Raw genomic sequence first — 12,694 nt, forward strand, 5'->3', positions numbered from 1 at the left:
TGAGAGAGAAGTCATAGAAGGAACAAATTGCTATAGGCATCTGGATGTGCTAAAGACCTGCTTCAAGCTCTAAATTTCCATGTGCTAGGACTTTTTAAAATGGATTTAAGGTAAGGCTTAGAAACCACACAGAATACAATGAGATCAAATACTGTCTAAAACTGGGTGACCAATATCAGGGCAAAGGGAAACTAAAGATAGGGAAGAAAGATACAGCCAGGAATAAGATTGCAAACCAAATGGATGTGAGTACATTGGTTCTTTGGGAATGTGGATGTTAGTAGATAACATTTTTTTTTCATTTCTTTTTCCCCACTAAAAATTCTAAGCTACAACCAGGTAAAAATGAAAGCATCCCAAAACCAGTGGGGATGTCTACAAACACTCATTCTGTAGCAGAAATAATTAGCTTTGTTCTAGTATTCTCCATTTTTCTTTATTCTCTGGATACCATTTTCATCAGCCAACCTACAGCTTCTTGCAAGGTGTTATGAATTGTGAGAGCTGCCGCTATAATATCCACAAAAAATAAACAATCTGGACTCCATGGTTGAAATTGATAACTATACCAAAGATAGTGTGGTTTCACAAGAATAATACTTTATAATGTTGATAGTCCAAACTATGACCAGGTCTTAAAACATTTAAGCGATGGATGATTACTTGAAAATCATTATGTCAGAAATTTTTAGAATGCACTTTGAGTAAATAGCCCTACTATTATTAGATTAAGTAGATTTTATTGTTTAATGAAATTGCTGGATTATTTTTATGCCAAACAGTGAATATTTTATCAGACTAGAGATATGGAAGTTACAATAAAGATGATAATGCAAACAGATTTTATGTCTTCAGAAATAGGGGAGAAGTTAAGCTACTTTCATGTATAAGCTAAGCAACTTACTCCCAAATGTATAATTTATTTTTTAGTACCCCAGATAATCGCCCAGCTGGGCTGGAGGACACGGATCAGCAGCCATTGCCTGGAGAACAAGGAATTAACTTGGACAACTCAGGCCCTAAACTGCCAGAATTTTCAAACCGACCACCAGGTGATAAAATGTTAGCTAAAGATTGCGTACTTTTCATCATTTATACAGCAGTACAAGGCTTCTCTTCAAGGAAACATTGGTATTTTATTTTGTCTCCTAACTAGGCTTCTTTAGCAATTAAATGTGTCTAATATTTGGAAACTTTGCCTTGATAGTAAGTAAAAATTTCAAATATAACTTCTGAAGGCATATGTATATGTAGTGTATACAGTTCACCCTTCAACAACATGGGTTTGAACTGCATTATCTACTCATATGCAAATTTTTTCAGTAAATACAGTAGTATAAATGTGCTCTCTTATGATTCTTAATAGCGTTTTCTTTTCTCTAGCTTACTTTACTGTAAGAATACAGTATATAATACATATAACCCAGAATGTGTGTTAATCAACTGTTTATGTTATGTAAGGCTTCCAGTCCACAGGTAGGTTATTAGTACTTAAGTTTTGGAGGAGTCAGAAGTTATACATGGATTCTCAACTGCACAGGGGGTTGGTACTCCTAACTCCCACATTGTTCAAGGGTCAACTGTGTATATATACTGCTCAGATTAGCCTTCTTGATATTAAGTCCTCATAAAATCAGACTGAAATGTCAAGTGCTTCTTTATTCTTGTCAGTATCAAGATTCTAGTTGGCATCCAAATGGAGTAAGATTAAATGGAAAGATGTTTTCACTCGAATCCTGCTTGCCTGCCTTTCCTGCAGCCTTTCCTATTGGGTTTTCTCGAAGCAATGAACAGAGTTTACAATAAAATTTTTTTAATAGAGTTTTTATTATGAATCTTTAAACATAAAAACTATATAAGAGTAATAAAAGAGACGCTCATGTACCTACCACCCAGCTGAATAATAAATAAGATCACTATTGGTGAAGCCCCCTGTGCTGTACCCCTTTTTGGCTATAAAATAATATTATCCTCTAAATGTTGAAAAGAAAAAAACTTTCTAAAATTCATTTATTCCAACCTAGGTGTTATAGAAGAACTAAGGCCAGCTGCCACAATATCTCTATACTTGTTACTCTTGGCCTGAGCAGTGATTTGTAACCTTATTCCCCTGTGACCCAGTCAAAGACACCCAAGCCTGTCATACTTAGGTCACTCTTCCCTGTGTGTACAAAGGATTATGTTTTGTTTCTTCCTCACTAGTTATTCCTCCTTTTTGACATGTAAGTGAGTGACGTTATTTTGGGTATATACCGTAATCCACCCTTAATTTATGTATTTTAAAAGTGAACCAAAAAAAAAGAAGTAAATACACCATGATGTCAATACTACATGCTATTTATTACAAATTGTTTCAGAACAACACAATTCCAGTCAGTGAGTTGCAGCAATTGAGGCAGGGAGGTCACCAGTCTTGGCAGGTATATCTAGATGACATTATGAATAGGAAGATACCTTCTTCCCTCAAACACATGTGAATTCCTATATGAATCCCAGAGTTCCTTGCACGCATCATTGCTTCCTTTCTAGAGTTTAAAAAGTAGGAACCTACAGGATGAATTTGGCCTATCATGTGTTTGAACTATCATGCAGTGTCTTAAACCAGATAAAAACCTGAATTTAGATGCCTTTAGATAGAACATTCATTCTGCAGTTTGGCTCTGTCCACAGGACTACTACTGTCTTATACCAGACCACTTCTGTTCTTCACTACTGGCCTGGTGCCTAAAGGCATATGAGTTGCAACCCTTGATTAATAAATATGGGTTTGGGTTATGTTATAGACACCTTGTGTGTTTTGGCTTTCATTCTCTACCATTATGTGAAGGCAACCCTAATCTGTCTTCTTAACATTAGTGCCCTTTGGACTGCTGCCTCCAGCTTCTGGAACCTTTATAGCAGCCATGCCCTCAGCTGTAACTTTTGAAAAGTTGCTGTATTATCTGCTCTGCTCTCTTTGGTATTGTGCTACCTGGTGGGCTGATTTAAAGATAAAAGACATTTGTGACATAGCCCAACAACAGTGGGCTTCTACAGAAATGACAATTTTCTTAATATGGGAACCTGAGTTAAACCTGTAGAAGTGCCATATTATTGTTGGCTCTATAATTGTAAAGAAGTGACTTGGGCCTGAAATAGAAAAGGATTTTTTAAAAAATCTCTAAAACTGAATTCTGTACATTGTACTCATTGGTGCCATGGTAATCTTTGGCCAGAAGACATTAATTAGGGTTGACCACAGGGTCTGACCCTGTGGATCAGCAGCATTTGATAGCTCCTCTGTGAAAATCATGAACCATCTTCTGCCAACTGCCAGAGCCAACTGTTTTTATTCCTGCGCCTTCTTAAAACTTCCCTTATGCATTTTTATGCAACAATGGAATAAATCTAGTTTGTGAAATTGTATGCCAGCTATATCCCCACTTTTTCCCATGGAACTACCTTTATTCTTGGTTAATGATTTTTCCTTTCTGCTGATTGTGTAAAGCTTTGGTTCTAAAATGCCAAGTAAAAGCTTCACAAAAGAAGGAATCATTTGAACTGTTGCCTTCTGAAAATCTATAAGGCATTGTCCCTCAGTTCTTTTCCCAAAATTATTTTTTATTCCTGAGGGCAATGTTTCTGGCTTCTTATTCTTCCTTTGTGGATTCATAGAAAATATTTCTCCAAATTGAGTTTTAACATGTAAGAAAGTAAATGGAAATTAATATCCATAAAAAAATCTTCAGTATCCTCAATTTATTTTCAATGTGTATATCAGCTTCTGTTAGCTCCTGCTCTTTATTAAATTGAACTACATCAGAGGGACAGTTTAGTTCATTTGGGTTCCCCAAAGGATTGACCCTGAAGGATGCAGCATGACGTATGGATCCAGTGGATTGGCGTCATTTTAAATCCCTCTTAAGGCATTGAATCCTAGAATTGTATATTTGCTTCTGTTGAAAGAATAAAAAGGCTATCTTTGATGCTGTTGTTTTCACAAAATCACACCTTAAAAAATTAATCTTGATAACAGAAAAAGTGAGTCCTAAATGCCTTACTTCATTCACAAGTACAGTGAAATATTTATTATTCCCACATGAGACCCCAGTGCTGGGTGGTCAGCTACTTGCTATTGATGGGAATTTTTCTCATTTCACCTGAATGTTTGGCTGGGATAGACTCAGCCACTTTCATTGCATAGCACAGAGTGTCTGTCTATTACAGTCTTAGTACAATAGTGCCTCATTCAGACCTTGAAGACTAAGGAGCTCCAGGTTCTTGATGCTTTGCTTTTTGCTTCCTTAAGCTGTGTGCCCCTTTGCTTATGTCGGATAATGAGGAGCTGCGCCTGCCTCCCTGGGAGTGGGCACGCCTAAGCTGTTTGTGCACTGTCTGGGCCACCTAGATGAGTATTGCTTGGCTATACTCTAAAAGTTGCTTTTCCTGCCGAAAATCTAACTTCCCTGATTTTGGGGGCTTGTTTTAGGTTATCCTTCTCAACCAGTTGAACAGAGGCCACTTCAGCAGATGCCTCCTCAGCTCATGCAGCATGTGGCACCCCCGCCACAGCCACCACAGCAGCAGCCGCAGCCACAACTGCCGCCACCACAGCAGCAGCCACCACCTCCCAGTCAGCCACAGTCGCAGCAGCAGCAGCAGCAGCAGCAACAACAACAACAACAACAAATGATGATGATGCTCATGATGCAGCAGGACCCCAAATCAGTTAGGCTTCCGGTCTCCCAAAGTGTCCACCCCCCACGGGGCCCCCTGAACCCAGATTCCCAGAGAATGCCCATGCAACAGAGCGGCAGCGTGCCTGTTATGGTCAGTTTGCAAGGACCTGCTTCCGTGCCACCATCACCTGATAAGCAAAGAATGCCAATACCTGTGAATACTCCTTTGGGAAGCAATTCAAGGAAAATGGTATACCAGGAGAACTCCCAGAATCCTTCTAGCTCACCACTGGGAGAAATGTCCTCGCTCCCTGAAGCAAGTGGCAGTGAAGTACCATCTGTCTCAGGAGGCCCAAATAACATGCCTTCACATTTAGTAGTTTCCCAGAATCAGTTAATGATGACAGGGCCAAAACCTGGACCATCACCCCTTTCTGCAACTCAAGGTGCAACTCCCCAGCAACCCCCTGTAAATTCCCTGCCCAGCTCTCATGGCCACCATTTTCCAAATGTGGCTGCTCCAACCCAAACATCTAGGCCTAAAACACCGAACAGAGCCAGCCCCAGACCCTACTATCCTCAGACACCCAACAATCGCCCTCCTAGCACAGAACCTTCAGAAATCAGTCTGTCTCCAGAAAGACTCAATGCCTCCATTGCAGGACTCTTCCCCCCACAGATTAATATTCCTTTACCTCCTAGGCCAAATTTAAACAGGGGCTTTGATCAGCAGGGCCTAAATCCAACAACTTTAAAGGCCATTGGGCAAGCACCTTCAAATCTTACCATGAATAATCCTTCCAATTTTGCTGCCCCACAAACTCACAAATTAGATTCTGTGGTGGTGAATTCTGGAAAGCAGTCTAATTCTGGAGCAACAAAACGGGCTAGTCCGAGCAACAGTCGCAGGTCTAGTCCTGGGTCCAGTAGGAAAACTACCCCAAGTCCTGGGAGGCAAAATTCAAAAACCCCTAAACTTACTCTGGCCTCTCAAACAAACACAGCTCTGTTGCAGAATGTGGAGTTGCCAAGAAATGTATTGGTCAGTCCCACTCCTTTGGCCAATCCCCCTGTACCTGGGAGCTTCCCTAACAACAGCGGGCTGAATCCTCAGAATCCTACCATGCCTGTGGCTGCAGTGGGAGGTGTTCTGGAGGATAACAAGGAGAGCTTGAATGTGCCTCAGGACAGCGATTGCCAGAATTCCCAGGGTAGGAAGGAGCAGGTAAACATTGAGCTCAAAGCCCTCCCTGCCCAAGAAGTTAAAATGGTTGTTTCTGAAGATCAGTCTAAAAAGGACGGGCAATCTTTGGATCCTAACAAACTTCCCGGTGTCGAAGAGAACAAAAATTTGGTGTCTCCTGCTATGAGGGAAGCACCCACATCGTTAAGTCAACTTCTTGATAACTCTGGAGCTCCTAATGTGACCATTAAACCCCCTGGGCTTACAGATCTGGAAGTAACGCCTCCAGTAGTTTCTGGGGAGGACCTGAAAAAAGCATCTGTCATTCCCACACTGCAGGATCCGTCTTCTTCTAAAGAACCCTCTAATTCCCTAAATTTACCTCACACTAATGAGCCGTGTTCAACCCTTGTGCATCCAGAATTGAGTGAGGTCAGTTCTAATGTTGCACCAAGCATCCCTCCAGTAATGTCAAGACCTGTCAGCTCTTCCTCCATCTCTACTCCCTTGCCCCCAAATCAGATAACTGTTTTCGTTACTTCCAATCCTATCACGACTTCAGCTAATACATCAGCAGCTCTGCCGACTCACCTGCAGTCTGCATTGATGTCAACAGTTGTCACAATGCCCAATGTGGGTAACAAGGTTATGGTTTCTGAGGGACAGTCAGCTGCTCAGTCTAATGCCCGGCCTCAGTTCATTACACCTGTGTTTATCAATTCATCCTCAATAATTCAGGTTATGAAAGGATCACAGCCAAGCACAATTCCTGCAGCCCCACTGACAACCAACTCTGGCTTGATGCCTCCCTCCGTTGCAGTTGTTGGCCCTTTACACATACCTCAGAACATAAAATTTTCTTCTGCTCCTGTACCACCTAGTGCCCCCTCCAGTAGTACTGCTCCAAATATACAGACTGGTCGACCCTTGGTCCTTAACTCACGAGCCACTCCTGTTCAGCTTCCTTCCCCCCCATGTACAACTTCTCCAGTTGTCCCTCCTCATCCCCCTGTCCAGCAAGTGAAAGAAATGAATCCAGATGAGGCTAGTCCTCAGGTGAGCACCTCAGCAGATCAGAGCACTCTTCCCTCTTCACAGTCAACCACAATTGTTTCTCCCCTTTTGACCAATAGTCCAGGCTCCTCTGTCAACCGGCGAAGCCCAGTCTCATCTAGTAAGGGCAAAGGAAAAGTGGACAAAATCGGCCAGATTTTGCTGACCAAGGCATGTAAGAAAGTTACAGGCTCTCTTGAGAAAGGGGAAGAGCAATATGGTGCAGATGGAGAGACTGAAGGCCAAGGGCTAGAGACCACAACTCCAGGGCTCATGGGAACAGAGCAGTTATCCACAGAGCTGGACAGTAAAACCCCAACACCCCCAGCACCCACTCTGATAAAAATGACCTCTAGCCCCGTGGGCCCGGGCTCCACCTCAGCAGGACCCAGCTTACCTGGCGGTACTCTCCCCACCAGTGTACGCTCGATAGTAACCACTCTGGTACCCTCTGAGCTCATCTCTGCGGCGCCGGCCACAAAAAACAATCATGTTGGCATAGCATCTGAGCCACTTGCGGGTGGCCTAGTGGAGGAGAAGGTGGGATCTCATCCAGAGCTTCTACCCAGCATAGGTATGTACTCGGGGCCTGGCATCATCTCCTCGTGTCAATTTTTTGATGACCTATCCCACAAAAGAAAGCATGACTTCTCTTCTACTTGTTGAAGAAGAGTGGGCTAAATGGCAATAGTGGTAGTTTCATTTATTAGAAGTACATTGGGAAATATACTTGAAAACCCATGTTAAGTTTACATTCATTAATAGGTTCTCTCTCAGCTCCTAAAATAATGACAGACCTTTCATTTATATAAAGCTTTTCATTTTACAAGGAAACATCTTTACCTGTTATCTCACGTTATCTTCATACCAACCATGTCAGGTAGCCCTTAACCCAAGTTCAATTCCGTGGGTGAGAAGATTGAAACTCAGAGTTCAATATTTGTTCAAAGTTGATACTGTGAACCTTCAGTTTAACATTGTCTCTTAAAGGTGAATAGCAGTTTCTGCAAGCTCTCCTTACCATGATAATGACTTGCTCTTGACAGTTTCAGAGCAGGGTTCTCATAGCCCCTTCCTCATTGTACTCTATCCCAGACACTATTCCTTTCTGACTGTCTACTCCAGAGGAGAACTTTTCAGAAAACTAAGTTTCATGACAGTAGACACAGGAGAAGCAAAGTGGTTGAGAGACAGATAGGCTTGAGTTAGTATCACAGTGCCACCGTTTACCAGCTCTGTGGGTTTAAGTAAGTTGCTCAACGACTCCAAACTTGAGTTTCTTCCTTTTGTAACAAGGGAACAACAGTAGTTCTAAGAGTTCACTGAGATAATGCATATAATGTGCTTAGCACAGAATATAGTAATGAATAAATGGAAAAAATTATTACTGATTTCTCTTTGACACAGTTTTTCATAAATTAGACCATTCCAATTCATGTATATCTAGTTCAAATTATTTCCTATGTACTATTAAGATGGGCAAATGATGGGAGCGTAGGTATCCTTATACCTCCCCTCCCCCCTTCACACCCCGCCACACCCCACCCCACCCCCCACACACACACGCACACACACACATGTCTCTCCTGTGAGACCTAAGTGATGCAGAAGCTCTGTTTTCCCCATGTGGAGTCAATCACACAATGCCAAAGCTGAGAAGGACCTTTGCTATATCCTAGGGCAGCTAACAGTGCTTTTCTCATTGAATGCAAGCTAAAATGTTTTGAGTGGTAAGCACCTAGGAGGAGGGTCAGAAAGAACACAAGCTTCAGGTTATGATCAGAGTTCACATTCTAGTTCCACTGGTTACCAATCACAGTTGGATAAATTCCTTAACCTCTTATAAGCCATGTACTTCACCTGTAAAACAGAGTTTGTAATTCCTACCTCCCAAAATATACAAAGATAAAAGGAGAAGACAGCGTAATGTGGCCAGCACACTGCCTCACACAGAGCTTTAGAAAGGTTAATTTCCCCTCTCCCTCTTCAATGCTAGAGACACAGGGAGAGATAAAGACCCTTAAGGAGTTCATTGCCGTTACAGGAGACAGAGACTTCACAGGGCTGGGTGCCCTAAGTTTCTGGTTCAAATTCTGTGAATGTAGATGACTCCTAAGAATGAAAAAGAAACCTGGTGTGAGTTAAATATATTTTCTGCTATTAAGTGTTTCTGTTGTACTTCTGGAGGGATCTGCCCACCCCCCCACCCCACTGCATACACATACCAAGAGAATAATGATGAAGTGATTAGGGAATATTTTTATATGGGTCATATATAATACTAGAGAAATATATGAGCTTTGGGAAGATGAACCTGCAGTTTAAAAAAACCTCAATTTTAAGATTGTTTCCATTCTTCTAGGTTTTTATCTTGAAAATGTGAGAGATCAATACTGGAGTTAAAAGTAGGATTTAAGATACAGTTTTAGGCTTTATCAGATAAACATCCAAAAAAAAATTCTTAACACAAAGGCATTATTGACTAAGCAGGGAGAGAAATATACAAAATTCACAATTTGCACAAGAGGATAAAACTTACTGTTACTAAGTTTATCTAGGATGTTAGACTGAAATGTCAAGATAGGAGGACATAATCCTTGAGTGACTGTGGCATATCTCCGCCCTTAATCTTTATTGTATGATCCAATAAGCTTCCATTCTAGAGTACATTATGTATCCTGTTCCATTCCTCTTCAGGGACCTAAGTAGTCTCTGTCCTCTGAAGCCTAATTCTGATGTTTCTCCTTCTAATGTACCATCAGTTTTCTCAGTCTAGAATTGATCTCCTTTTCTTTCGATTCCCATAGCACTTTCTACCTTTTGAATCTTCTTCATATAACATTCCAGTGGACTCCAGAGTACCACATTTGTGTATCTTATCTTTGATACTGTACTGAACAAAAAGAAAAATTAGTCTCTAATGGTGCCTGGAACAGCGCCTTGCCCCTAGGAAGTTCTTGGTAACTGTTTGTTATATAAGTAAATAACATCAAATAATGTATTCATCAAGTATGAATTGAATATCTGCTCGATGACCATCACTCTTGCCAGGTGCTATACAAAAGTACAAAATGAATTTTAAGATTCAAGTCTCAAGGAGTGTAGTCTTTAGAGGAATGAGAAATTTTTTAAATGCTGAGGTAAATGGTATCATTGTTCTCTGCAAGTGGTTCAGTTTGCCTACTAAGGTGTGTTTTGGGGGTTAAGTTTTGAAATGTCCTTTCAAGGCCAGTTTCAAGTACTGCCCTCCAAGCGTATATGTATTTCAGCAGTTACTTAGCCCTTGAGTCAGTCAATGCCTTCGGTTTTGTTGAGAAAAGAAAGTAAAAGGCCTGTATTTTTTTTTCCTTGCCTTAGCCCCTTCACCGAGTTTAGTTGCAAAGGAAACTCCAGCCACAACACCACAGGGGCCTGGTGCCAGACCAGGTAAGGCATGCTTTGGAAAAACTTCTCTGAGTGGAATGGATTATATGTGAAGGAACTGCTGCTGTCCTCAGGGTGCCAGGAAGTGACTGAAACTCTCTCACCTGCTGGCTTCAGAGCAGACCTCAGATGAGTGGCAGGGTTTGTGCAGGACTGTTAGGGTTCTTTTCCCCTGACTGGCTTGCTGTCTTATGCATTCCTGGTGTCAGCCAGGGAACCCAAGAAGGGCGTTGCAGTGCCTATTGTCTGCCACCTAGCTGTGGATGGTTTCCATTGGACTGTTTGCCCTGTTGCATGACCCTGGCACTCATAGCTGGCAGCTGACTGGCCCGTGGTAACTTGCTAGGGTGGCAAGCGTTCCTACACTCGGTTAGTAATTGCATATTCATGACAGAAGTGGAGGCTTGTTCTGAGAACCTCTGCTACAGTGAGGTAGCCACTTTTCCTGGGAGTCAGTCATTTCAGTCCTCTCTGGATGGCATTATGTTTCCCATGACCAAGAAATTGCAAATAGCGTGAAGGATGGTGTTTCTGGAAGGTGGAGTCCATGGTAATCTGACAGATAATTGCTGTGGAATGCTGGGTCAGCTCAGAATGCGTGAGGATCTTGATGGCAATAACAGTACTGCCTTCATAGATAAATAGTGTGTGTTACAGTTTAATCTTGGCCTGGCCCTTTGTCACTGAACATATTGAGAGATACCAAAAAAAAAAGTATGACACTTTTCACTCAGAGGTTAGAATCTCATTTACAGTCCAGTTCACACTTGAAAAAATTTGTAAGCAAAAAACAGTATTACCATGTTTAGCTTTGTGGGCCTAAATCAGTGAAATTAAGCTGTAACTTGTGATTTTTTTAAGGATTTTATTTTTAAGTAATTGTTACACCCACAGTGGGGTTTGAACCCATGACCCCAAGATTAAGAGTCACATGCTCCACCGACTGAGCCAACCAGGCACCCTAACTTGTGTTTATTTTAAAAGCTGCTTCAGGTGCTATATGCTATGTTATGTTCTATTGCACACTCTGGGTAAAATCAGGCTTCTGAAAAGAATGGTTGAGCAAAAAGCATTTCAGCCATTCAGATTCTTCCTTTGCTACCAACTACCCACATGATGCATGACATTGTGCTGGGCACCTGACAAGGATAGGAGTGGAGCAAATCATTCACAGAAGGTATTAGATGGTAATGTTCATTTTTGGCGAGAAAAGGAGCAACTAAAAGAGGAAGGGAATTACATTTTCTGCCCCAATTCTTTACTCCAGAAAAATGTGCTTTACTATATCGTACATCTTCCTCAAAATAATTGGCCAAAGAATCCTATTGCTTTTAAAAGTTTGACTTAAATGAATCTCCTTAAAATACCCTCATAGTCACTAATTGCCTCACCAGATTCCTTTGATCTCTACTAATGTGAATCAGCTGTAATAGTGTTAAAGTTCTCAAAAGCACTGAGTTTTGTTTCACATGAGCAAACTAATAAAATTTTTTGGTAATCAGCCTCTTTTGAGCTGTTTTCATTTTTGAGCACACATTACCTGAGTTTGTGTGCAGGCAACAGAGACCCAGTGAGCTGGTATCTATTTCAGGTGGAGGGTTTCCAGGTTTTATGGGTTAGATGTTGGGAGCTAAGTAGCAAATGAGAAGCAAGGATTCCCTCATCTTGCATTGAAGGCAGAGGGATGCAAGGGATTCCAGCATGAAGGCTGCATTGACATGAGTATCCTAACAATAACAACAGCTAATCTTGAGTTCTTACTAAGAGCCAGGTGCTGTACTGAGTTTTTATATGTATTGTTCCATTTAATCTGAATTTTGAGGTGAGTAAAGTGGTTGTCCCCATTTTTCAGATGAGGCATTGAGCACAGAGAGTCAAGCGCAGGGTTACATGGCTAATCAATGGCGTCAGAATTCTAACCTATGCACTCTGATTTCACTGCCTTCAAGGAAGTTAATGTGTAATCTCTGGGGTAGATGAGGCATGTACACTGAATCTGCTGTGCTGAATTCTCTATAAGGGGAGGCAGGAACAGGTACAGAGCTGTGGGAGGCCAGAAGCAGGAGAGATCACTGCTGTCTGGTGCATTAGGAAAGTCTTCTGGAAAGATGAAACTCTAAAAGCGATGTTTTTCTGCTGATGCTGAGAAAGAAGTGCCTGGTAAACCCATAGAATATTCATTTAAGCAAAACCCTGCTAGACAAATTACTGAGATTTTCCTTTCTTAGAGGGTATTGTGGGGAGTTTGAGGAAGAGAGGAATGTAATGGAGTCCGTAGGCATTATCTCAAAGCAAAGCAGTCTGCACTCTGTAACTCAGTGAGGAAGTCCTTTGGAGGAGAATGCATCCTTAATATATATTTAAGACATATTTTAAG

The 12,694-nt window shown here is 41.5% G+C and overlaps 1 protein-coding gene across 12 annotated transcripts in view; it reads left to right on the forward strand.

Annotated features, from left to right (window-relative positions):
• NCOA6 (nuclear receptor coactivator 6) overlaps positions 1 to 12,694 on the forward strand; it is a 109,275-nt gene that overhangs the window by 84,004 nt on the left and 12,577 nt on the right. For 11 of the 12 annotated variants that reach the window (XM_045443657.1, XM_045443660.1, XM_045443662.1 and 8 more), the window contains 3 exons: positions 931 to 1,052; positions 4,469 to 7,468; positions 10,252 to 10,320. In XM_045443657.1, coding sequence (XP_045299613.1) covers positions 931 to 1,052; positions 4,469 to 7,468; positions 10,252 to 10,320 — 3,191 coding nt within the window. The remainder of the gene's footprint in view (positions 1 to 930; positions 1,053 to 4,468; positions 7,469 to 10,251; positions 10,321 to 12,694) is intronic. The other variant, XM_045443669.1, reaches the window with a different exon arrangement.

The sequence above is a fragment of the Leopardus geoffroyi genome, chromosome A3 (genome assembly GCF_018350155.1).
Source record: "Leopardus geoffroyi isolate Oge1 chromosome A3, O.geoffroyi_Oge1_pat1.0, whole genome shotgun sequence".
NCBI lineage: Eukaryota > Metazoa > Chordata > Mammalia > Carnivora > Felidae > Leopardus > Leopardus geoffroyi.